This window comes from Gymnodraco acuticeps, unplaced genomic scaffold (assembly GCF_902827175.1).
Source record: "Gymnodraco acuticeps unplaced genomic scaffold, fGymAcu1.1, whole genome shotgun sequence".
Lineage (NCBI taxonomy): Eukaryota > Metazoa > Chordata > Actinopteri > Perciformes > Bathydraconidae > Gymnodraco > Gymnodraco acuticeps.
The window spans coordinates 2,618,948-2,645,715 of NW_022989985.1; the positions used below are offsets into that span (position 1 = coordinate 2,618,948).

At 42.1% G+C, this 26,768-nt stretch overlaps 1 protein-coding gene across 3 annotated transcripts in view; it reads left to right on the top strand.

Moving 5' to 3' along the window:
• Positions 1–25,787, top strand: part of lmx1bb (LIM homeobox transcription factor 1, beta b) — a 50,352-nt gene extending 24,565 nt beyond the window's left edge. For all 3 annotated transcript variants that reach the window (XM_034212436.1, XM_034212435.1, XM_034212438.1), the window contains 6 exons: positions 18,317–18,549; positions 21,143–21,318; positions 21,817–21,894; positions 22,237–22,303; positions 23,381–23,539; positions 24,638–25,787. In XM_034212436.1, the coding sequence (XP_034068327.1) occupies positions 18,317–18,549; positions 21,143–21,318; positions 21,817–21,894; positions 22,237–22,303; positions 23,381–23,539; positions 24,638–24,795 (871 nt within the window). In that variant the 3' untranslated portion in view covers positions 24,796–25,787. The remainder of the gene's footprint in view (positions 1–18,316; positions 18,550–21,142; positions 21,319–21,816; positions 21,895–22,236; positions 22,304–23,380; positions 23,540–24,637) is intronic.
• The last annotated feature ends 981 nt before the right edge of the window (positions 25,788–26,768 follow it).

Consider the following 26,768-nt stretch of genomic DNA (forward strand, 5'->3'; position numbering starts at 1 on the left):
TTATTGTTTGGCATTTTAGTGGCGCTCAAGTGGCGAGGCAAATTTGATTTCCCCTCATAATTCTTTATAACTTCATTAATGCTGTTAGCACATTGGCACAGATCTTAAATAAAGCTAGAGAATCATTGCATGGATGAATGCATTCTTCATTTTATTGTCTCCATGCCCCATTCTTTTTACTGATTCTGGTTCTAATTAAAAATCATCCTAGTGGTACTGTCTTAGTGAAATGTGAAATCATAATCGGATTTGAATGGCTCCCTTCACAGAGGCATGCGTATTCTCACCATACGCCCAGATATGATGTGGGCAGGATGAAACCCGAATCAAAACAACTTTCTTTCAGTGGCATTCAGCGTCTTCAGCGACAAATGAGTGTATTAGCAGCAGAGCAAGAGAAGTAACATAGGGAAAATAATGCGGGCGATTGTCTCGGAGAGAGGCTCCACGTGTTTCTGTAGAGCCGTAGGATTTCTAGCCCTATGACGGATGTGTTAGTTAGAGGGGCAGCATTAGCCGTAATGCTGTTAGCATGTAGCCGTGTGAGTGATGTGCTAGTTAGATGCCCAGCAGTAGAGCTAATGGTGTTAGCGTGTTGAGCCTTCAGAGGGATGCAATCGGTTAGGCTGTGATGGATGAGTGTCGTGCCGCCGAGGCCTGCAAGCCTCCTCATTCGCCAAGCTGTCAGCTTCTTAAGTGGACGTGCACAATTAGTACTGAAATCAGAGACTGCTTAATCTGATGGTAGGCTTAACATTCACTAGGAATAATGGCTCATCTAGCCGGTGATGAGTGAATGATGGCCGCTATAAAATAAGAGTCAAAGCGGTGTGAGAGAGAAGATACACATCTCCCTCATTCAGTGTACAGTAGTTAGTACATTATGCTGAAACCTGGTCATGGTAGAGAAAGCACCGATAGAGGAGAGCTTTATTTGAGGAACTTTATCCCACGACTTCCTATCCATTTCAGATTAAATGATTTTGAAAAGGATTAAATGATCCGTCGTCACTACAGTTCTCTGTGGCTGAGAGGCTGAATGACAGACAGATGCTGTCATGTGTCACAGAAAGTAGAACACACATTCCGCTCCAGAGGTAAAGCACAGGGCACGTCTCACACTCAAACACCTGCAAACACGGGACACATTCACGCATAATTGAGTTTCCAAAACAAACAATGACACACTTCAAAGACAGCGGTAGTGTGGCGTACTCTCCGATCACATTTGGCCCTGTGCTCTCAGACACATACCTGGCATTACTGGCCAGATTATCAGCTTTACTTGTCTGTTGCTGTGACGAGAGCATAGCATTATTGTGTGTTTGTGATACTCCAATATGTTTGGGGATTATTGGTTTATTTTACTCTTTGTCAATTGAACAATCTATTTGGTGTGTCTCCAAACGATGAATGACACGTTTTTGGAATTTAGATGATGATTTATTTGTTGGGGCAGACTTGAATGAGTATTCTGAACAGATATTTGAAAGTTATAGTGTTGGTTACATTTATGATAACCTTTATAGAATACAAGAATTATTTCAAGCCATGCAAAGATGCTCCATACATAAACTCTGCATTTATTTTGTCTGTACTTGCTATAAATTATGAGCGTTGTAATGCAGACACGGTTACTATTTCTGATTCAGGACAAATCTTTATGAAGTCCTCATTTATTGTATTGCTATATGTACTTGACAGCAGAAAACATATTGCTTTTATTTCCACTAATCCCAATAATTGCTACTGTGAGGGCCCATTTCAACACAAGCTTTTATTTTGGACTTTTGATTTTTCCTGACAGCTAACATCCCCTCTCAAATTGACTGTCTTCAAATCAATCGACTTTCGCCTCTTCCCTTCTTGCATCACTTGTGGTTTCAGAATAACGCAGACCCTCTCGGCCGAATGAATGATATGAGCAAAGCTGAGAGATGTTTGCACTCCAGCCGTGTTTGAAATTCATTGTCCTTATCAGCTGGGATGAGAGGGGGAGTGAGGCTGAGGAGGATTTCTCTCGGAGCAGGAAATGTCATTTCTCTGTAATAGTTTATGATTCATCCCTCCACCTTTGACTAAATAATGAGGGATGACAATTAGAGCGGGCCATGGGAGTAGGAATCAAAGGGTTGAGATTCCCCTTGGCAGAGTCAGGCCTGTGTGAGTGTGCTCCCTGCAAACTGGATCCAGATGTGGAGCTCTGTGCTGCCATAGGCTGCTGCTGCTGCTGCCACCACACAACAGGCTCTTTCTGCCAGCCAACAGCGAGCCAACCGATCTCTCAACCTCCATGCTTGCAAACATGACAGGAGACTCTCCTGGTGAGAGCCCGGGACAGAGGCCCCCTCTCCAAATAAAGGAATTCCAGCTCTCGCAAAGCCAAGGGCTGCAAAGTATCATTTCTCTGCATGCTGTGATTTATCTAACCCTCGCCCTGTGTCTCTATCCTCTCTTTGTCTTCCCTCGTTCTTTTATTTTGTGTCTCTCACTGCTTACTGTGCATTTGGGCTGGGAACAAAAAGGTGATGTAAATAGGCTTTTAGTAGGTAGTATCTCTGCCGATTGGCAAGCGTGCCAATGAATATTAAATTGATTTATGTATCTGTGCTTTGATTATCATCCAACTTTTTTTCTCTTGCCCAAAAAGAAAAATTCCAGCTTATAGAACGCTAGTGGTTTGATGTGTGTGTAGGCGGAGAGGATGAGGCGGTGAAGTCAAAGGGGAGTCGGGTGTTGTCACTCACTGCGGCGGCTGAATCAATGGTCCGGTGTGGCAGATAAAAGACCAGCAGAGCGCTATTGATATGTTTAACAAATTAGCCCTGACGACGGCAGGTGTGATTGTGCAGCGCGGCTCTGGGGTCAGCTCGTCATATGGTGGCTAACAGACACGATATTGCTGCGTGTCCTGATCTCTCCATTCCCTCACAATGGCATTAGGGGCACCCCAGGGAAATAAAGAGACCCACTCCCCTATCCCCAGTGCTCTTCAAATTAACTCCCCAGAAGGTTAAGCTCCCTGATTCATAATTATTCAAGCCCACCACCACCACCACCCTCTCCACAGCCACTTCCCAAAAGCCCTCTCTCTCTCCCTGCCACTTCTCCTGAGTGGCACTTGGCTTTTTGTGGGAAAAGCCCAGGAATTAGATTATCTAAGCCTGACCTGTGAGCGTACAGCCAGATGACGGGAGCGGGATTGGACTTGATCTCTGCCTGTCTAGCTGTCTCTCTATTCAATCTAGCTGTCTGTCTCTCATATGGTGTGTTATTGCTTGTGAGCGTCCCTATGGATGAGACATTTTCTAGCCGCAGCTTTTCTGCAATTGCATATATCGCTCTCCGAGGAGCGGACAGTGTCAGGAGTACATCTCACTTGCATGGACGTGATTTGAATGATGCGAGGTGCGATCGGCCTTCGGTTCTCTCTTGGTGGGCTTGTGACAGTCTCAGCACTGGTCTGCTCATTAAATAAATGCCAACATTGAACAAAAGATAGTGACTGGTAAACAAAGAGAGAAGGAAAGTATATTCTACTAACTCTTGATGCAACCAACACATGATGGCAGTTTGAGGTTTTTTCCTCTTGGAGTATTATTTTTTCTTAATATCTATAGTCTGAAGAGGAATGTTGGCGGTTAAAAGCAATGCAATCTGCTGCTTTTAAAATAAATTGCATTTCATATATAATGCTCCAGGATTATTTATGGTTTCAAAGGAATTTAGCTTTTTCTTTTAGCCCACGTTGACTTTGAAAAAACTAAATCTCACGAAGAAAAAATGTAAACGCAGAGTGGTTATAATTAAGAGAATAACGATTTAGTGTCAATCAAATTAAATTCAAATGCCAAATGAGCACAAAATAAGGGCTTTTAACCTCAAGGGTTTGGTTCTCACCTGCACGTATTACGCTAGAGTTGCACGATTATAAGGGCATGCAAAATCAACCTTTAATAGTTGTCACACTCCTCAATCAGTGTAGGTCTTACATGGAGGAGCTGTGTGCCTCCGAAGTCAATTGGGTGCCTCTGGAGGCCCGCAGTAATGTAATGAGGGACTACTCCAACTGAGGGCCCGGCTCCTTTCTACACAATCACATAATTAATCTCCTGATTCCACCACTCACCATGTCATGACAGATACGTTTGTGTTGGGTGCATAATGGTGAAGTGTTCTGTGCTTCCCGCATGCCTTTGTTTTGGAAAAGCAGTTATAAAGCCTATTTCTTTATAGCCTGCTGAGGGTTACATTCAAAACAACCCTCCCTTTGGGCCCTATTAGGAGACAAAGAGAAACACACACACTTCTCAAGCAGGTACCCTAATAATATGTCGGCAATTTAGATAATGACTGGGACTGAGATAAACTGAAGTGTGTATTACAGGTAATTGGATGTGCAGTGTTGTTGGCTACATAAGCATCTATGGGGTAGTGTGTTGTGGTTCTTCAGCCTACAAGGGGCATTAGGGGATGGACTGTCAATGATAAGTATTGTAAGGATTTCCAGTATACGCAAACAGTTTTTAATAGGGATATTATCCTCCCACCCACCCGTTGACATCATCTGAGCCGGAAGCTAATCAGAGCTGGCTTCGGATATTTGAACATTGCAGACTTTTACATCATTTCTCCTCAGAATCCCCGGCTCTCGCGAGCACGTCCAGTTAGTCGAAGGATGACAAATACAACACCCGGGGCTGTCAGAATGATCAAGTTGAGAGAGTTTGTGTTTTTTCTCCAAGGTGAAGCCTAGAAAAGTTGGAGTCATAATGAGAGTTGTCAAGCCTGTGAGGTGAAACGCAGAGTATAGCAGGCGGTGGGAGCAACTGGAGGGAGCCTTTGGGGGCCGGGTGGGCGGGGTCTCCTTGGCCTTTAAAGAGATTACCTTGGCAGTGTAAGGAGCAGGTCTACCCAGAGGGTTTAGGCGGAAGATAGGCCAAGCAGCCCATTACCAATACTGCGGAGGACCCTCACCAGCTTCATTAATAATCTGATGATGAATCACTACTTTAATTGGACCTTTATAGCTGTTGCCTAATCCCTAGTACCATCTTCTCAACTCCATTCTTAATTGGCTGGTAGTTTGTTTTTATTTCACACAATAATCATATTCTTTTATTTATTATGTTGTGATACTTATTTCATAATGGATGGGTTGGATAAATAGTTATGTGCTAATGTGATGAATCTTTAACAAAGCTTTTTTTTTTTTTTTCAAAATGCTGAATTTGTACCGTTCTGTCCATATGGTTGGAAGAATGGCCCGCTTTAAGACTACACACAGGGTCAGATTTCTCCCACTTTTAATTAGATGAGGGATGGTCTAATTAAATCAAATTCATTATCCACAGCTCTAGAAATCAAGAGGCTCTATTGGAAATAAGGTTAGGCTCCCCCTCATCCATCATGCCTTAACTAACCAATTTACAGGCCAGCCTTTTGCATGAGGCATTATTACCTTGTCATAAACACTTACCTTTAAAATCCTCGAATCAAGCCGTGATATGCTAAGCTTTTATCACATTAGTTTGTGCTACTGTGTCAGCCTCTTTCTGCCTAAGATAAAGTAGGCTCCCAATAATTATATTAGCCACATAAGGCGGAGACAGTGCAAACGACTGCTATTTAAAGCTGCCTGATAATTCTGTATAATTAAGACATAGTACAGGTTCTCACACTGAAGTGGGATCGAGGGCGAAACAATGGAAAACAAACAAACAGGGGTTTTGTTCAAAGCAAAAGAGGTGCTACAGACTGAAAAATTACACCAAGGTCACATTTATCTATAAAGAATTTCCCTCTAAGTCTAATTCACTATACACTTGGCCACCATGTCTCATTCTTGCAGCTGTGAGTCACTCCATGTCCATTGTCTTTGAAACACAAAAAGCTACCATCATGATTATTCATCTGATCATTCATCAAACGGCTCGTCTTTGATATTACTGATGCCGACTGTGATTAAAATGCTGTGTTTTAATAAACTCTCACAGCACTGAATCTCAGTTTGGATCCTTGCATATGTGTATATGAATAGGTTTAGCATGTGAATAGTCTAGTAAAGATGTGAGAATGCTGTTTTTTAGAATTTATAACAGCCCACCATAGGGTCACAAGCCCCTTTAAATGCCACGCGGTGGTGGAGCCATATTCTGCAACACATGAGGCCTGTCCTCTGGTCTGTGTTGGAAAGTGAATTAGTAAGCTCCATTCTAAAGCCAGTGATAGCAATGGGCAGAGAGCAGTGATTTGTTGGCAGTGTATATTACAGGGAGGGAGGGATCAGAGAAGCGTGTGTGTGTGTGTGTGTGTGTGTGTGTGAGGGATAGGACAGGGGGCCTTATCGCTCAGTGTTTACTCACAGTAAATTGAGTTGAAATAATAGTCTTTCTCTGAGGCCAAACAATGGAGCAGGCTGCAGGCCGAGGGCCCAGGCTGGTGCAGAGCTGGCCTGCGCCACTTCAAAATGAAAGGCTGAGCCCGGGGCTATGGGGAGGAGGCACGGCGGGAGGGGGGGGGGGGGGCTTTATGTGAACGGCTACACCAGTCACGGAGCAGGCACCCCTCTGACAGGCACCTGGGTAGGACAACGGGGCGAGAGGAGCGTGGAGCAGGGGGTGGAGTGATGAGGCCTGCAGGCTCTGTCATTAGGTCGGTGGCGGAGAGGAAGATGACTGCCCCGAGGCCAGAGGAGCGACTGGTCCCGGTGGGACGGGGACCACAACCTCTCTGTCCCCTGGGTCTGACTGGGACTGGTGGGACGTGTCAGTCAGTTAGCCCCCCCTGTTTCAACACGCTCTCATAACCTCTAGCTAAGAGTTAGCTCCAGGAGTCTAACCTACTGTGTGTGTGTGTGTGTGTGTGTGTGTGTGTGTGTGTGTGTGTGTGTGTGTGTGTGTGTGTGTGTGTGTGTGTGTGTGTGTGTGTGTGTGTGTGTGTGTGTGTGTGTGTGTGTGTGTGTGTGTGTGTGTGTGTGTGTGTGTGTGTGTGTGTGTGTGTGTGTGTGTGTGTGTGTGTGTGTGTGTGTGTGTGTGTGTGTGTGTGTGTGTATAAAGAGAGAGGCGGTAGAGAGCATATCCATGTAGTGCACAGGCCCTCCTATGCCATTGTTTCTGCGTGTGTGCGCTTCAGCTGCACCTCAGATCTGCCTCTTCCCCTTCATTTATCATTCTGCAACATAAAGTGCTGCCACAGCATTATAGAAACAGCTGCTTTTTCAGACAGCCACAGAGAATGGGGACGCTCCCCGCCACACAAAGACACTCCGTGGGCTAAAGAGAGTGTAAAATCGGAGGGTGAATACAAACCTTTTTCCTTTTTCTGAGGGGGCTGGCCACGGGTGTCACTGCGGCGGGGGACATTGTCATCACATCTAAAGACAAATACGCATCCATATCGGCCCGATCATGTGCACAATGAGTGGCAGGGGCACCAGTGAGATAGGCGAGATATGCATAACTACAGCTGCATCACGCTCTCTGGAGAATTCATATCATGCCGGTTAACCAGGCTTTATATGTTTGAATCATCCGAGTCGAGGCACCTGTATCTCTGCGGGCTTCACGACAATGTCAATTAATTGAGTCCCGTCCTTTATAAAGCAAAGGGAACACAAACCCTGTCAGTGCTCTGTTAGGGGTCATAATGCAGTCACTAAAGGGTGTGAGTTGTCTGGAAGTTAGCGCCGCAGGGCCATGCAGATACTGTCGGTTGGGTTTGTGGAGAGACCAGACGTGCCGTGCCATGCTCCTCCATTCTGTGCCTTAAAGGCTCTACGAGAAAAGGGAATTTTGGCGAACCTGTTCTTTTCCAGTTGGAGAGATAAGATTTTACACTCCACCAACCACATGACAGAGACATGCGGTGTGAACGGCTGTGTGGAAAGCAGAGAGAAAGAGCAAAAAAGGTTACAGACGACTGTGCCAGACCTCCTCGGGCAAAAGACATGAACAAAATAGTTCCATAGTAACATTAGCTGCTGAGATTGTGAGAGAATTTCCCTTTCAAGATTTAACACACAAATTCCCATGTACACAATGCAGGTTGCAGCAAGTCCACACAATTATTTTATTGTTCTTATAGGGCTCTTTGCACCGAGGGTGCATATTGTAGGTAACAATGTTGAAATCATCAACAGATTCATTGCTGCAGGTGGTTCTTCAAAGATAACACAAGGGGAAAAAACTAAACAAGTTTATGATTTTAATCTGTGAGTATGCATAACCATAAAAAGAATAAAAATAAATGACAAGTAGCAACAGAAATATAAATGAAAGAGGCATGTGAGTCTGCAGTTAATGTTCAAGTATACCTTTATTTAATGTGTCTGCTTTGGCCAGTGATAAAGATATTTAGATACAATACTTAAGTAAAAATAGCAATAGTGAAAATTAAATAGATATATTTTTCTTCACGAACTATTCCACTTGAGTGCAATTGAACACGTTTTATGTATTTAAAAACACATACAAGTACTCATATTCCTAGATTATATTATCTTATTATATGATTATTATAATAAGATAATACTATTGTATTTTTATATATATTATATGTTCTAATAATTAGAAGCATTTTACTCTACTTAGTCAAGGGAGAGTTTAAATAATATATTTTTTTAATATATATGTATTTCAGATATCACAAATATTGTTTGTAGGTATCTGTTAGTCTATGTAAATAAAGTAAATCCTTAATAAGCCATAATCCTTTAATATAAAAGACCAAGTGTCTACTTGTAATACAAAATACATGTAAATAAATGAATATACCTTAAACAGGATATCAGATAAATGTAATTGGATTTATTTTTAACAACATGTTTACAGAATGTGGTAGATTTTTCTCTTGTTTCCAGTATATTTTAAAACATTTCTACTTTAATTTAAGTAACTAAGAGAGATAGGGTAGATACAACGAGGAGCATTTGGCATTTTGTTGAACACAAGGAGATTCTTTTAGCAGAGCTTTATCATTTTGTATTCATCTAATAGACATTCATCACTTTTATGTTTGACTCCCTCAGCCAGGCACTCTTAAATCATACCAAGTGGGAAAGCCTATATTAAAAAAGAAATAATAATACTGATGCAAAATGACCTTTCTCTCCCGGCCGACCCAAAGAACCCTGGAATGTGTAGGTGGTCTCCGTAATGTAGCGGATGGTCTTTAGTGAAACAGCAGGTTTTTGGTTTGCTCTGCGGCGTCTGTGCGCCCCTCTGTCTGTTTGACACATTCCAACACTGCACCCTCTCCAAGGCTCCTAACTACCAGTCCGTCGCCATGGTTACAGCCATACATCCATGCCAGCCCCCTCTCACTGAAAGACATATTTGTTTGGCTAGTGTAGCTACGTTCCTGACAAAAAAACACAGCTTTTTAGCATAACACCTGCTAATCTTGGGGTTTAGCTCTTTGAAGAGGACTGCTGATCACAAATTCAAATATATGATTTGAATGCTAATCTGAATGTTAATCCCTGGCCCCCGGGTCTTAAAGCATCCTGTCTTTCAATAACAATGTTTATTTTTCATTTGCTTTCCCTTTTTCATTTTCTACCACCCCCGCCCTCCCCATCCCTTATTTAGCTCTGTAGTCTATTCCCTCAGGGGTATCAAAGATGGACTCATCTTTTAAAGTATGTGGCAATTCAAGAGCTTTCATTATTTGGATGCTCCTATAGACGAGGATTATTATCATTTGTTTTGATGAGGGTTTAAGTTTGCAGTTAAGATTGGCCTAGGTGAAATGATCGGTATTGATCCTGCTCAATTGACGCAGTCTTTCAAATGCCAACATTATCTTATTTTGAGATGTGATGTCTTATTTTTTAAACTTTTCCTCATTATTTCCCTTAAAATGGGACACTGTCATCAAAAAGGCATTTTATTTGCACCATTTCCATTATAAATGTTGTGTATCTTCCTCTAAATTTCTTTGCTATTTTCTTAGATGTTATCTGCATGACTATGTGTCTGAGATGTGGTGTTCATTAAATTATGTTTTATTGCGGATAAATAAATGCAAAAAACTAAAAAGGAACAGATAATGAAAGACAAACCAGACCAAAACATATACATCCTTATAAAAACGACCACTGTTTATTGACCTATGTGAGTAGTTAACATGGTGTACATTACTCTATAATTGCTCACTGTATATCCTCATCCAGTCGGCAGACTTCAGCCGGGTCTTCTTTCTTTTGTCTCGGTTAAGACGCAGAGACAGAGAATCAAGGGGAGCGGGATCACAGACACATGAATCCGGATCTTGTGAACATCCTCTAATTCCCGGTCGCCTCTCATTCTGTTCCCCCTGCAAACTAATTTTGGGCTTAGACTGAATCTCTGTTAAATAAATAGAGCCCTCTCATACAACCAGCCTCTATCACAATGATCTCCAGATCATCTCTCGCCCATTAAAACCTGGGCAAACACTTTACTTCACACCAATATACTAAAGATTGGAGGAAGAGAAGAAGGGGGAAACACACAAGGGCTCTTTTTTCAGTCTTTCCCAGATTGTCTCTCTTTCTCCTTTGCTACCTATTAATCCAGTATCTTTCAGCCCTGGTAAACTCCTCAAGATGGACATTGCTTGGTTCAGGGTGGAAAGGGGTCAAGCTCCATTGGCCTCTGCACAGAGCTGTGGAATTTTTCATTAGTGCACAGCTGGGTCACAAGTGGCTCCAAAGCCGTCTTAATATTGTGTAGGCCCACAGATTAGGAGCGGAGAAAAGAAGCCAAAGCGTGATGCTCTCCACCAGACCCTGTCTTTGCATATTTGCAGACTTGTGCTTTAGAACACCTCATATTACTGTTTGTTTTATTTCTTAGACCCAGAACCTCTAGGTCAATAGTAATTATAAAGCCCTCCAATCCAAATGTTGTTTTTTAACCGTTCCAGCTCTGAATCTAGTAAGATGAGTCCATTTATTTTCTTACAATAAAGTAAAGTATCTTAGCATTACTTATTTCACAATGAACCCTTTAAGAACTAGTTATTTAGACATGAGATCATAATTGTTTTTATATCCTCAAGAGAATTTGTAGTCCTGAGTCCCATTAGGAAAAATAAGGATAAATGTTGTGTATCTGTGGGCAGTTACAGTCAGCCGTAGCTCTGTAACATGTGATAGCCATTACACTTATTGTAGCCATCACTCTCTCAGCTCTCCCAGCTCTTTCTGAAGCGGCAATCACTCGCAGTGGTTTGTCGATGTTGGGCTCTGCTTCACCTCACGCAGATTAGCTAGGAAAGAGCAAAGCAAAGGGAGGCCCAGCGATATAATTGTAAAGAAATATATAAAATGGGTGCAGATGATTTTACAGAAGAGTTTACGGGTGCTTAACGGGGGATTTTTTTAGCTCTGTTCTTGGCGTCTTGCTTTTTAGAGGCACCGCATTGTAAACATGTCACGTCTCCAGCGGTGATGGCCCTTACAAACTGCTTCACTTACTGGAGTGACAAAATGCAGAGCTGAGCACTTTATAACAGCCTTGTAATTCACAGTCCTGTCATTTATTTGTTTAGGGATCAACTCCACTTTGGGAACAGGTAAAAAAATAAATGAGCAGAATGCAAAAAAACATACATCTTTCCAGTCACTGATGCTGTAGCTCGGAGTATTGTTTGTTGTGAGCTCTAAAAGCTGAGCCTAAATGCGATGTTGCACTCATTTTACATACTCAGGAACAGCAGCTGTCCAAACAGCATCATGTGTGCCTGCCTGCTTACTCTTGTATTTAGCTGTGTACTTAGCCTCCTCTGCTGCCCAATACACTGTCCCTTTCACTCCATGAGCTTTGTTCTACCTGTGTGGCTGGGGAGGATTATTTCCACACTGTTTTCCTAGTGGCTCATTAGCAGATACATGTAAAGGAGAAGCGTTTGGGTCGCTTGAAGCTGCAAGACAATTCTTGGCATACCTCTGTCGCTCCTGGAGCTTTGCAAGAACATGCCGTTTGGACTGTGTTGTTATGGGTAGCATTATCATACGCAGTATATTCCCCATATTTCATTTAGTTTGACAGCAGTGTAATTTACACCTTCACACATTTGCTTTGAAATCATGAGATATCTGCACACTATTTGCATGTGTTTTAGGCTCTTGAGTCAGTTAGGATACTCATGAGCACCTCATCCTCTCCAAACTGTATTTCAACTGTTGAGTAATCTGGGAAACACAGCCTCCTAGAATGAGATCATTTGAATAACGACTTAAGGGCTAGGATTTCTTTGTGCAGCTGTGCGGTATGGCGTTATGTACAGATATGCCTGGGATGTCTGTCTGGCCGGGGACTCGTCTGAGGAGCCGCACATTCCAGCGCATAGGAGCTCATGCTGCCATAGAAATAAAGTGGCCATATTTATTTTCACAATAGCGGACGTGTGGGATAGACGATCCTGGAAACACCTCACTCCAGACTAACTGTAACCCAGTGTTCACTATAACTCTGCTCAGCAGCTTGTACTAACTGCGCTCCCTCTGAGATGTAAGGCAGGTGCGTATGCATACACTAACACATCGGACACGTCTCCGCTATTATCTTTGCTATGCCAAGTGCAATCTGCTCGTCTCATTCCTCCCCTGTGAGCTCGCAGGCAGCCCGTTGCTGCGCTTCAGTGCGGGGAACAAGCAGAACCCTGTAGCCAGAGCCGTGTGATGAAGAAGGCACCTTTGGGCCATTAGTGGTGTACACATCTCCCGTTAATGTGTTTTACTTTTACCTGCTGGGAGTTTAATTAAAAAACAAAGAGCCTCAATTTAAAGGCCATTATTATGCTAATGTAGTAAGCACGGGATGGTGATTAAGCAGCTTTTAGAGCTGACTGGAGCTGGCCCTTGGGAGCAGAAGGATGGCACTTTTTATTTGGCTTCATTACTCTCCATGAATCTTTGCTCCAAAGAGAAATGCTGATACTATGAAACAAGGTCAGCTACTGAGATAATTTACAGAGACAGCATTATCTGCCCCACTTTTCCGTACTGGGCTTTTCACCTGGACTGAAAGTTCATTGCGAAAAAAGAATGAAAGCTTTTTCACTGTGATGAAGTAAAACGTTTGGAGAGTCCTGTTATCATCTGTCCCTCTGCAAGCAATCAAACACTTGTATTAGCTAAATTCAGGTTGCTATCTTTAGACCAGTGTGGTCAGCGTCTATAGTGTCGGCTGCTTCTAGAGGACAACAGGACCATACATAACAAAGTAATTTTCATGATGTTAGAGTTTAAAAGGTTTGCCTCCAACATCTGGGCATCAAATGTTTTCCTCTAAAGCTGAAGCTCTTGATGCTGATTCTAAGAACCATTTCACACACAAGGCGTGTCTCACGAGGAGCTGAGAAGTGGCTGTTTAACAATTCAGAGACCTTTTTCTGCCTCTTTGAGATGGATTTGTTTGTTGTCTTTCCAGAGAACAAGATCCCACCTGAAATGTTGGAATGAAAAATAAGCTATTCATTAAAATGTAGTCAAATATCAGAATATTTGGGATCTTAAGAAATAGGCTTTGTTGCCTTAAAATATAGGAGAAGATCAATACCACTCTTACATCTGTTTGGAATATATAAAGCTACAGACAGCAGACAGTTAGCTTAGCTTAGCATAAAGACGGGAAACTGGGAAACAGCCCTACAAAGATTTATTTTAAAGTGCTTTATCTCATTTGTGTAATCCGTAGAAAAGTCTAAGTGTAAAAAGGGCCAATGGTGGTAATGTGCCATGCTGGTTATTTAGTTAGCTCGAGTTATCTTCCAGTCTTTATGCTAAGCTAAGCTAACTGACTATCGAATAAATATGAGTGGTTACAAACTTTTAATTATAAATTCCGGGCAAAAAAGTGCATTCACCACTACTTTAAGGTTTTTACACACAATATAAATGCAATGATTGTGATCAACTATTTTCCTCCAACTTCCAACTACTCTGTAAAGACTTCAAAATCACCTATGCTCAAATGCTAGGAAAGGCCTGATTTGAAATGTAGTCAGGAAGTATCAGGCGTGCGCGGTTGACCGAGTGCTCCACATGCCCTTCGTCCTGCCCGGAGGCCCTCGTCTGACCTGCCTCCCAGCCCTCATCTCTCACCTCGGCCGTGATTGGCATGGCCACAGGTTTCCTGCTCAAACACGAGAGCCTATCTTCAAAGTAATAGCTTACAGCTGCTGCCGGGATAATCCTCATCCCCTCTGTCTTTGAAGGGATGCGGTGACATAATAGCCCGAGCTATTCTTCCCTTAATTGTTATAGTGTTTCTCCGAGTGTTGTTCAATAGCAAAAGGGGAGTAGGTGAGACTGTTGCATGTGTTGCTAAATGTAGCATGATTATCGAGAGCCATAAGCAGCTCCATACTCTCCCCACTCCTCCCCCCCTTCTTCTTCTCTCCTTATTCTTCTGGGTTTCTTTTATCCCGCCCAGTCCTCCTGATGCTTATCACTGCGGCAGAAGCATTAAATGTAATGTCTGTAGAAGGGAAATCATTGGCAACATGTGGTGAGAGCTTAAGATGTTGTCACACTTTAAGTTGCCCATAATCTGTTCAAAGGGAGAGTGCATAGTTCTCAAAAGTGCCTGAAAAAGAGAGGTAAGAAGAAGAGCAGAGAGGTTGAAGTCTCTCAGCTGCACTTGGCCTGGGTGAAATGTTCATCAGACAAAATAACCGTCGGTCTCTGTTGGCTTTTGTCTCCTTCATAATGCGTTTTTATTCCTTTTTGTCTGTGTTTTTTGTATGCATTTGCTAAAAACACAGCTTGTAGCTTTACGAGCCTCAACAGTGTGATAATCTGTCACTGAGAGGAAGAGAGAACCAGATAATGCGAGAAAGAACAGCAAGGGATTACAGGTATGTGGACACAGGATTAAAAAGAGGGACGTAATGATTCCTCTGGGAGGGAGGTATGTGCTGAGATTGGCTTTTTTTCTACGTTTATGAGTCCAGTTGTGGGGAGGCCCAGGGTAAATATTGACACTTCTCTCTGCTTGAGATGTGGCCATTGATCCACACAGGAAGAGTCTCATCACTTGATCTGTGCGCTCAGGTGTGGGAGGAGGAAAAAGCGAGAGCTGGGGGACGTGGGTTGTCCCGCTGGTGGTCTTCTTTGTGGTGTCTTTGAGCCTGCCTCTGCGACACCGGGAGTCATGTTACCCAAACAGCTGAATGTCCAGAAAGTAGATTTTAGGTGAATACAGGTCTTAGTGTGATGGGTCACTGGGATCAAGTAGAGTCAGAACGTGCTAAAGGCTCACCTAAATCACTTTAAGTCTTATTCCACTCACACATACAGCACTTTGATATCTGTAATATCCCAGTGGAGCTTTACAGAGAGCTGTGAAGTCTCCTTTTCCACTAACGTTATGTGTTTCTATATATAAAATAATCATTTACATCTTACGCACAGGCCCAGTGCTCAAACCACTAATCAGGTAATGTTCGGGAGGCTGAATGGCTTGCCTCCCCCTGGTCAACCTTCACTGCTCACACAGTGGTGTTGTTTTAAAGAGCATTCTTTAGCAGCTGAACTTGGAAAGGTATTAAAGTGGGATTAGGCTCCTCCACAATCCACTGCTTGTGTCATTCAGGGAGTTTGTGTTCTCCTCTCCCCACTGCCACCTCCCCACTCCTCCTCTGTTTGATTGTGGCTAGCCGCAGGAGTGGGACTGACTGTGCCTTTCAAAGGAGAGGGGTAGGGTTAAATCCCTAGTCCACTGCTCCCTGCTAATTCTCCTTGTTCCTTAGAGAAGGATTTACTTCTGCTGCCAGCTTCTCAAAGGCCTTCTCTGCCCATCCGAAAAGTCGCCGTTGCCTTCCTGTGGAGGTGTGGTTGCCATAGAAGGGGCGTCATGCATGGCTATTCCATCTGAACCCCGCGGAGAATGGGGACCGGGGACTGAAAACAGGCAGAAAGTCCGGATTAGACCCGAGGACAAAGCAGGACAGGAAGATTCCAGAAGGGACGAATAGGAATTACAGCACCAAAAATAATGCAAAGTGACAGAGAGGGGAAATAGAAAAATAATGGCTTACAAGATTAGACGCGGCGAGGAGAAAGAAGAAAGGGAAAAGGGCTGAATGAGAATGTTTTCATCTAGATGAGAAGATTTGAGAGAGCGGTCGTAGGTGAATGCGGAGCCCTGGACATATCAAACCCGCGCTAACAAGTCATTTCCTCAACTTTTGCTCTCTTTCTTAGTCCTAAGCCGGCAATCATGAGCTAAACATAAGAGTTAGAGCTGGGAACTCGTCTTGACAGATTCATCACCTCTTTCCCCTGATCCCAGCATGTAGCACACTAATCCCTCTAAAAACTAGGAAACAAGTCCCTGAATATTATCTTTACATGAGTGTGTCCATGTATGATTTCCTTTTTTAAATTTGGGTCAGATACATTTTATGAGTAAGTGTTGTTCTTGACTTTAGTTTTTTGGCGTCCAAACTTGGAAGTTTGTTTAGAAGACAGATCCAAGTTGGCAGGTCACTTAAACTAGAACGCTGCTTGTTTGAGAAACATGCCAAATGTTCTGTTTTCAAGGGATTATCCTTGAGGTTTTTCCATAGTTAGTAATAATAATCGTCTTAACTTATTGTAATAAATGAAAGATTAAAGGATTGTGTGAACCCTGAGGGGTGCTAGCTTTTGATATCTCTGTTATTATGCCGCTTTGTGATGGTTAAAAAAGAAAATTGGAGGCTATAACTGCCGTTTATTCTGCAGCAGATACAGGTGGTGATCATAAAATATGAAACTAGTTAATAACCTATCAATTGATGTGACGTAATTCAGATAACATGACATTATTTGCTGATCGGATGAGTCATCATTTTAGAAAGCATAGACAACAACAAAAGCCACACTGTCTTGTTTCCAGCATGCATACAGTACAGCTGCTCATACATGTGTGAACACACGCACACACCGTATCAGTACTCAATCAGCACCTATAACAACATTACCATAACAAAACCAACCTTTGGTTTCCCTCCGCTCATATTTACACATTATATTCATCACTATCGCTCATCCCTGTCCCGAACCAGCACATGATGTCAATTGCTCCTCTCGCTGCCTCACTGCCTTGCACAATGAAATAGAGGTTCACCACAAATAGATAGGCGGTTGCCAGCTGTCTTCCAGACCAGGGCAAACAAAGAGGCCGCTAATAAATCCAGCTTTATGGCTGGACAAGATCAACCACACTCCCTGCCTTCTTGCTCCACTTAATGTGGCTTCTTCTGAACAACACGGAACAAATTAAATGCCTCTCAGTCGCCAATAAAACAATGCAAACATCTTCCTGAAAGGATATAAAAGAAGATGGAGGTGTTGTCTAGGAAATGGTGATAAAGGCAGTCTTGCGCCATGGGGGCACGATTTTAGACAGTAAGATGAAATATGAACGGAGCCCAGAGCAGCCCAGTAGTCAGCAATGAATCACAGTCTCCAATATGATATCTGATGCATTTAGAGTGGTGTGGATTTGAAAGAAACGTGTACATTGTCAGCAAAGGCTTGATTGGGATCATCAGGTTTCAGTGATTACTGCAATGAAACACGATCCAGACTCTTTTTTATACTAGTGAGGGGGTTTGGGTGCCTATGACTGGGCTCTTTTGGAATGACGTGGTGTCAGGCCCACCCTAGAACATTTTAACAGATGAGCTGCTGCCAAAAGGAGTCACCTCCCTCGCTGCCCACAGGCTGGGCGAGCCAATTTGACTCTTTGTCAAAAACCCTCGATGGGTAACTCAAAATAAAGCCACAGGAATGATGCATCATATGGCTTTTTATTTCTGTTCTGTGTCGTGATACAGATAGTTAATTACTGGGATATTTTAAAAAGCATATATGTATATAATGTTAAGATGCACTTAACATTAGAAAATATCATCTATATTTAAGCTTGTTTATTGCGTCCTTTCATTTCCGCTCTGTCTCCCTCCCCCGATGCCCCTTATAATTATATTTCTACATTTTTTTATAGATATTGAAAAAGTCTAGTCATCGTGAATTATTTTGGCCATAATAATTATTTTGTGAAAATCTGAAATTGTGAAATAACCAATCAAAGCTACAGTTACTTTATCAGTAACTTTAGGTGAACAGCAGCCAATGGCCACATTAAGCAATTGTAGGGTAGTAACAGTATTATCTATCTAGAAACCATTAGCTAGTGGTCAAAACACACCAAGGAAAGCTTAAGCAACAAAACCCTTAGTGTACTGAACAGAACAATGATACATTTTATTTCTTTAATCTAACTTTACAATTACAAAATGATGAAAGCTCTAATCATCTTTTTCTCTTGTTCAATAGGTTGTTTGCGACCAAGTGCAGCGGCTGCCTGGAGAAAATCGCCCCTACAGAGTTTGTGATGCGCGCCCTGGAGTGTGTGTACCACCTGAACTGCTTCTGCTGCTGCGTGTGCGACCGGCAGCTGAGGAAGGGCGATGAGTTTGTCCTGAAGGAGGGCCAGCTGCTGTGCAAGATCGACTACGAGAGGGAGAAGGACTTACTCAGCTCGGTTAGCCCCGATGACTCAGACTCAGGTGAGCGCTCTGCACCCTCTCACACAAGAGTGAGAACAACACCGGGGTGCCACCATCATATGGCACCCGCGTGTTGTATTCTATATGCTCTGCTCCATCTCAGTGGGGGCCAACATAGACATGCACCATCATGTATCTAAACTGTGACTGATTTAGTTAGTAATACTTAAAGAGGTGAGACATTTGTATTTCCCTAAGCTAGTTGTTCAATTGCTTAATATTTGAGATTATTCATAGATCTCACATTTATTTTATCTGTTTATTTTTTTTTTATTAATATAGTATCCATCCCTTTTTGATGTGACTAATATTTAAAGGTGGGGTAGGTAATTTTGGAGAAACCAGCTCGAGTGCGCTGGAATTTGAAAATACACAGCTGGAGAAAATCTGCCACTTCCTTAGAGAGCCCCTCCTCCAACACACACGAATGCGCACATGACCAATGAGGGCACGAGATAAGTTTGTGCACAGATGGAAGGCTGACAGGCAGGTAGGCCATCCAGTTATTTTAGCCGGGCCAGCTAAATTGATTGGTTGTGCTTTTTACATTACTACGGCTTCCACAGATGACATTTTTTCATGGATTTTTCGTCAAAAGCACTTCAGATATTCATTGCTATCGGGATGTTACGAGCCGGTTTCTCAAACGTACCTACCCCACCTTTAATTGAGTTTTACATTATTTTTGATAATGATTTGGACTTGTTATTTTGTCCATTTTTTATTTATCTTGTATTTAAAAATAAATTGAAAACAGATTTTAGATTTAATTAAGGCATGTTTCTTAGTTTTAGATTATTTAAACTGTATCTTAAAAGAACTTTGTTCGTTAATAGTTATTTTGAGCAAAGTCCATATGTTGACAAAAGAGGTCAATAAATAATAAGTTAAAAAGAGATCTCCCGTGCAGACCAGGCAGTCAAAACTTCTAAAACATGGCTCCATCTGCAGCTTTTCAATGGCAGATTTTGTAGGGGGAGCGTGGGTTTATGATACAGTAGGAAGTGGAAACAGGACAGAGCCGAGCCACCCTGTATTAATGGCTCTCCATGCGTGGGCAGGATCTGGTGCTGGAAAGAATTAAATCACTGTATCACGGTGAGTGACAGAGGGATTTGGGGCCTTTCTGCAGAAAGCCTGCGCCTCGGCTCTTATCAGCTCTAGTGTTCCTCGCCTATAGCCTCCACACACAATGAGGCATCTCGCCAAGCCTCACTGTTCACTACCATCTGGCTCACATTTAAACATGCACAAAAGCGGGGGGAATTTGTCAAATACATCTGTGCCTGTGTCAACTTTTGTCAACTTGTGGGAATATTTGCTCTGCGTCTTCTTCGTTATGTTGTGTCCCGGTGCATCGCAGGCATCTCTTTTGTGCATGTCTCCAGATTTCAAAATGTTGACATGAACAGTGGTTAACCCCGGCATGCCGCAGACTAAATGTAGGTTTTGGACGAGAAATACAGATACTTATCAGAACCAGATAACCAGAGACACTGAGCCATCATGTGTGCCTCTGCTTACAGCCCCAGACCCCAAAGGATCATTAGGATTCATCAACAAGACTGCTGGGTTAGATTTTTGAGACCATTTTTTATGGATCTTTGAATATTTTTGATGTTATGTTTACATAACTTTGTGGCTTTTGTGGCAACTGACACAGTGATGCATTTGCCCACTACTAATGCAGAACTACAGTGTAAGTGATGTATTTCAAACTATGTCACGTCACAAACAATTTAATTGGAAGCAAAGATATTTAAGAATACTCCCCTTTCTCGAGCTGCAGTGTGTAACAAGTAACATATTGTTTTCGTACTCTTTTTACTCCTAATCAAAACACAGAATCAGTGTATTCACTTGAGAATAACTCTTAAATTAATTAGTTGTTCTGGGAGAGCATTATATGTATTAGATGTAATAGCTTCAGTGAGGCAAGCTAACTTTAATGTATAAAAAGTAAACTAACAGTAATTGTTTTAATAACAGAAATCCAACAACACCAAGTTATTATTATGTTTTAATGGCACGTTGTAGGATAGCGGCATACAAATGACAAAGATTTAAGATTACTATTCTTTACTACCCAAAACTGTAATATCCTGCTGCTGACAGTCAAAATCTAGCCATTGAAAGTTGTCATTATTTTAACGTCTGAAATATAATTTAAAAAATGGGTTTTCTTGCTGTTTCATGGGAGATACATTTCCCACATGTACTAGCATTGCCTTTTTCATGTTGCACTTGATGTAGTATTCTTATCAGAGATTGATTTAGTGTAAATCAGACAAAGCTGAGGGCAATAAATTACACGTGGCGCACAGTCCGGCTCAGTGACAAATGTGCATATTTCATTTGGCTCTCCAAGACTTCTATAAGGTTAATCGTACATACAGCCTTTTCCGTTTTGTAATAAATTGATAACAAAGTATCAAAAACACATGTGTCTCCTTTGATTATGCACTTGTGGTGTGTGAATCTCCTTGAAATAGCGTAAAGCGAGAATATATTTATCAGCAGACTGTCACTGACTGAAAGGGTGTAGTCGGTTCCAGCTTGTACTCATGACATGGAAAAATGACTCTCTCTGCAGAGAAAAGTGACGATGAGGAGTTGGACATCAAGCAGGAGAAAGGCATAGGAAGCCAGAGCAAGTCGGATGATGGGAAGGATCCCAGGAGGCCCAAAAGACCACGAACCATCCTGACCACTCAACAGAGACGGGCCTTCAAGGCTTCCTTCGAGGTGTCCTCAAAACCCTGCAGAAAGGTAAGAAAAAGCTCAAATAATCCCATCAAGAAGATATAAAAAAAGGTCTGCATGGTCTGAATTTAGGGTAATGGAGGTTTAGATGCCGACCACAAGCCCTACAGTAGTTTCACAAATAAAATTCTCAAATTAAAAAAATCTCCCCCACCTCAGAGCTGCGCTTTGAAGTGGCGAGCAGCATTCTGTTCTGTGTTAGCCGAGGCAGGCTGGTGTAACGCAGACCGCCTGCACCAAATGTCATACTGAGATAGGAGAGCTGCCTCCAAAGCCCGGGCCCTGAAACAGGCACTGCACCCGGTCCAAGACTTTGAAGAGGCAATAACCAAGAGGTCCATAAGACCACTGTATTCATTCAACCTTCAATGAAATCAAAGCAAATCAAAGAGGCTGATCGGGGAAATGTGGAATAGATGTTAAGGAGGCAAAGTATTTCAGTGTGTTGTGGAGGGGTTTGTTTTCTCGTGTGATGCTGGAAATCTTTTCTCTTGATGCTTTCAGGTGAGGGAGACGCTGGCTGCAGAGACAGGACTCAGCGTTCGGGTGGTGCAGGTGTGGTTTCAGAACCAGAGAGCTAAGGTGAGGGCTGCTTACACGGGAGGAATTAGATACAACAGCCTTGTTCCATCTCAGAGCCCAGCTAATAAATCACCACAACTATGTGTGTTAAACTTATCACTGCATTCCTTTTCAAATGTAAAAAAAGGAGTTGCAAATTTCACTCACTCGCATTAAATGTCTAGGCCCTCCTCTTTTCTGATTATTATCTTGTGAAAACCTTTGATACTTGACAATGAAGTGCACTCAGATACAGATTTGGTACGGTTCATTCGAGGGTGAACAGAGAGGAGCATCCTTTTTAAATTAAAGAGCGCATGTTAGTTTTGGGGGTTCCTTACCATTCTAACTCCTCCGTTTCAGATGAAGAAGTTGGCCAGAAGACAGCAGCAACAACAAGAACAACAGAATTCGCAGAGACTTGGCCAAGGTACAACACTGTACTTACCCTGCACACACAACGGAGGCTCATTGTCTCAAATCTCCTTCTCTGGGAAACTTTTTTATCTTTTCACAATTTTAAAGTCCCCCTTTTCTCAGTTTGTTTGATTATTGTAAGGAAGAAAGTGCATCTGTGCTCATTTTAAATCTGAGTTGGAGCACATTTTGGGATGTCACAAGTGGAAGCCAATGGTTGTCAAGTATGCAATGTGATGTGGAGACATTCATGGATTATGGCATTCATTATTTTTGCCCAGAATGCTTACCTTTTTTGTAAGAAATAAACGTTTTAGATTCAGATTGAATGTAAAGCATAGCATTTTAATATTTCATAAACATGTCTTAAGGTACACTTTTTCTTGTATCAATGCAATATATCGTTTTAAATATTGACAGTTACAGTGCTTTTTCTGGTGACTGCTAAACAGCATTAACATGGAAAACACTGATAGCAACAATAAGAGCTTCTTCTATTCCTTGTGTTCATTTGCAGTGTCGTCAAATGTGTGGTGGGAAAAGAGCGCTCCGAAATTGAACAATTACACTGAATGACACATTACAAATATATGTCACTGTGTAAACAAGAACACTTTATATCAAAAACAAGTCATACATTCTGTCCAGAAGCCAACATAAATAAATGGCGGACGTCATTTTGCAAAGCCACTGCAAAGGAAAGCGCAGGGCGGGGGATGGGTTCCAGTGATAAAGCCACAAGAGTTTTGTGTCCTTCTCACAAGTCAGTTAGCCAAGAGCTGTGTTTGTTAAAGGAATTATGGGAGAAGCCACAGGAAAGACTACTGTAGGTTTCCATGGAAATACTAACAGACACAGGCAAGCAAGCCAGGAGGGTGTTATGGCTATCTCAGACCAGAAAAGAGCAAAACGATTTAGGTGAATTTGAAGATATTTAATTCCCAGGCATGAAGAAAAACATGTCCAGGCTGAAAATGCTGTCCTCAAGTTTTCCCCCTTGTTTTTTTGCCCATTGTGCGTAGCTGCATTTTATATTTGCAGACTCATCCAAGGCTTTTTTTCTAATATTTTTCCCATCTTTGCCTTGCAGAGGTAATGTCCAATCGGATGGAGGGGATGATGAACTCCTTCACACCGCTGGCTCCGCAGCAGCAGCTGGTCGCCATGGATCAGAACGGTTACAGCACAGACCCGTTCCAACAGGGGCTCACCCCCCCCCAGATGCCCGGGGACCACATGAACCCATATGGTGAGCATCCAACCAACTCCAACCCCCCTCTACCAACAAAAAAAGAAAGAAACACCCACTCCTGCTCTAAAAATCACACACATGCCTGTCCCTTGATCAACCTCATAGCTCCCCAGTGTGGGACATGTGTTCAGGCCGCAGCTCCCCTGATTTAAGCCGATCACAGAGCCCTACGAGCAGCTTCTCCTCCCACATGAGATAACACAAGCATACTCATAAGCTAGTGGGTTTTGAAGTTCATTTTCCAATATGTTTAATATGGTTTTAACTCCCCGCCTCCACTTCTGAGACATGCCCTGTTACTGCTGATGTTTTCCAATGGTGGTAAAAGCATGTGGTCAGTGTGGACAGCTTGAGATAAAGTGCAATCCAGATGATGATTAAGGGTTGTGTGAGCTAATGGGACAACAACAAGTCTCTGATTTCCGTGTAATAATTAAAATGCAAAAGAGGTGAGGGAGAATCAGTCAATCGAAGTGTTAGTCCACAGGATGTAACTGGAATAACACATTTCTGAGCGATGTCCTCAACAAGCCCCAGAGGGACCATTTCCTGAAGTTCATAACTTCCTTATAATTTGCCTCCATTTAGTTCATCTCGGTAGTAAGAGCCCAAATCCCCAGTCTCATCACTCCTTTGGTTTGGGGAAAAGAACAATATTGGCAAGGCATTAAAAGATATGTCTCAAAACACTGTCCCCATTTTGTGCACACTATCATTAAGATCCAGAGTGTAATAAAGTTAACTATTCCCTCCAGAGAAATAACATGTTGAGGTTTTATGAAAGGCGGAAGCAGTTGCTATTAACCAGATATTTTAGGAGGATGCCCCTTGTTTACATGCTCCCTCATAGACCGCAATTGTCCCATCGAGGGCAGCAAAAAGTGAGCTTTGATATCGAACAAAACCGCACTCCAAATTGTGATGACACACAACAGCCATTTCTCAAAGTGACCATTAGAAATTATAATTTCCCAACGCTGCTATAAATCTGAAATACGAGATTGCATTGATTTTCCAGTGAGAGCGGGGTGTTGTTGTGTTTCTTTGAATGACGCCTCTGCCACCAGCCTGACAGCTATCTGTGTGTGTCCGCAGGTAACGATTCTGCATTCCATGACATAGACAGCGACACGTCTTTAACCAGCCTCAGTGACTGCTTCATGGCCTCGTCGGACGTCAACTCCATGCAGGCCCGCGCGGGGAACCCCATCGACCGCCTCTACTCCATGCAGAACTCTTACTTTGCGTCATGAAATAGAAGAGTGAAACCCATCAGCACAGAATAAACTGCCCATCTCAACCCTGAAGCGCGATGGCCAGGAGTTTCTACACCAACATGGACACGACAGAAAAAACCCTGCAGTAGCTCCTGGTTATGTGCTGAAGCTTACTCAAAGATAGTAAAACCACTTGTTGTAGGACGGTGACGATTCCTGGGGGAAAAAGACTAAAAATATTGTTAGATTATTCGGTAGGAGAGCTTATCTTTCACAGGAGGTCTTTTCTTTGTTCACTTAAAGAAAACAAGTAGATATTGAAGCCACTGATTACACACTCTCAAAACCAAATAACACAGTGAATTTATACAGTGCATGATCAGTTGTAAACTAAATCTTTTTGTAAGCCCCCGGTAAAGATGTGGTATTTGGACTGTTTCTTCTTTACACTACATGGATTCCCATGTTCACTGTTAGCATTTTGATCACTTTCCATAGGCTTAGATATTGTGTTAATAGTAAATAGGTGCAGCATGTCTGCAAGAGTGACTGTATATTTGTGTATGTATGAGAGTTTGCGGAGAGGCAGAATTGTTTAGGAGAAAAAAAGTGGAGAATTGGTTGGACATGTAGGATCAGTGAAGTGTAAATACTTTCCCCAGGCAAATTGGATGTGCATGATACAAGATGGAAAGCATTCTATTTATTTAACTATAACAGGCTCTTGAAGGTGCATATTAAAACTGAAAAGCTTTATTTAAAAAGGAGAGCATTTTTTTGTTGAGCAATTAGTGAGATCATGAGTGTTACAACTCATCTGTATGCCTTTTTAATATGAAGATTAACCCTTTTGTTTTGTTTTTTCTTCAGCCAAGCTGTAAATGAGCAATGTTGCTATTTATTTCGTACAGACCATAAACCTTTTGTTGTCACTGTCATATGTGCATTCTCAAAATGTTAAAGTTGCTAATTGACCAAAGTTGACTGGTTTGATGAATAAACAATGTCTTTCTCCTGATAACATTAAATATGGCATTGAGTGGTTCATTCATCATTCATATGGGAACATTTGGAACTCATAAATATCACCTGCTTACATGTATTCTCAAATCAATGCTTATGGATTTGTTTGCCATTCTTACAACATGGCTTAAGGGATTACAATGTCAGTCTGTGGGTCACAGGTTATAATACTATGAAATTAAGGAACAGACATTCATGGTGCCAAGAGAATGGGCAACAGCACAATACTAAACGCTGTGCCATGTGTTTAGCGCTATTGTACCTCAATTGATTAATACTACTGTAATATACAAATACTAATATTTGTTTCTCAAAAGAGTTTTAAATATGAAACTGATCTAAATAGCTATGAGAGGTATCATGACCAATAAACATTATATTCGGAGCAAAAAACGTTTTTTTATCATTTGCAAAGTCAAAAGTACAAGACTGAGTACATAATTATTTTAAGAGTCAATTTATCTATCTCATAAACCATTTTAAATGGCACTCACCACCTCGGAGAAGCCCAAGAAAAAGGTTTAAACTAACATAGTCAATCGGAAATTATGACAGATTCAGCAATTGCATGGCTAACTGTTTTACAAACATATTTGTGAAATATAAGACAAAGTTTCCAACTGGCTGCCGTGTTTGTTTGGTTTACATTTCCAGATTATGTAAAACACATACCTTTAGTAACCTTTAACAGTGCAGCAAACACTTCCATATCAAGCACCACCAACTACAGACTATGCTGTTACACTTAAAGGTAGGGTAGGTAAGAATGGAGAAACCAGCTCGAGTGCGCTTGAATTTGAAACTACGCAACCGAAAAAAAATCTGCCCCTTCCTTCAGACAGGAAGGGGCGGATTCTTTTCGGCTGTGTAGGCTACTATCAAATTTTAGTGCACTCGAGCCGGTTTCTGAAACTTACCTACCCCACCTTTAATGGTGGAGGTATACACACATATTGATAGATGTCTTGTAATGCACTGTTGAGGAA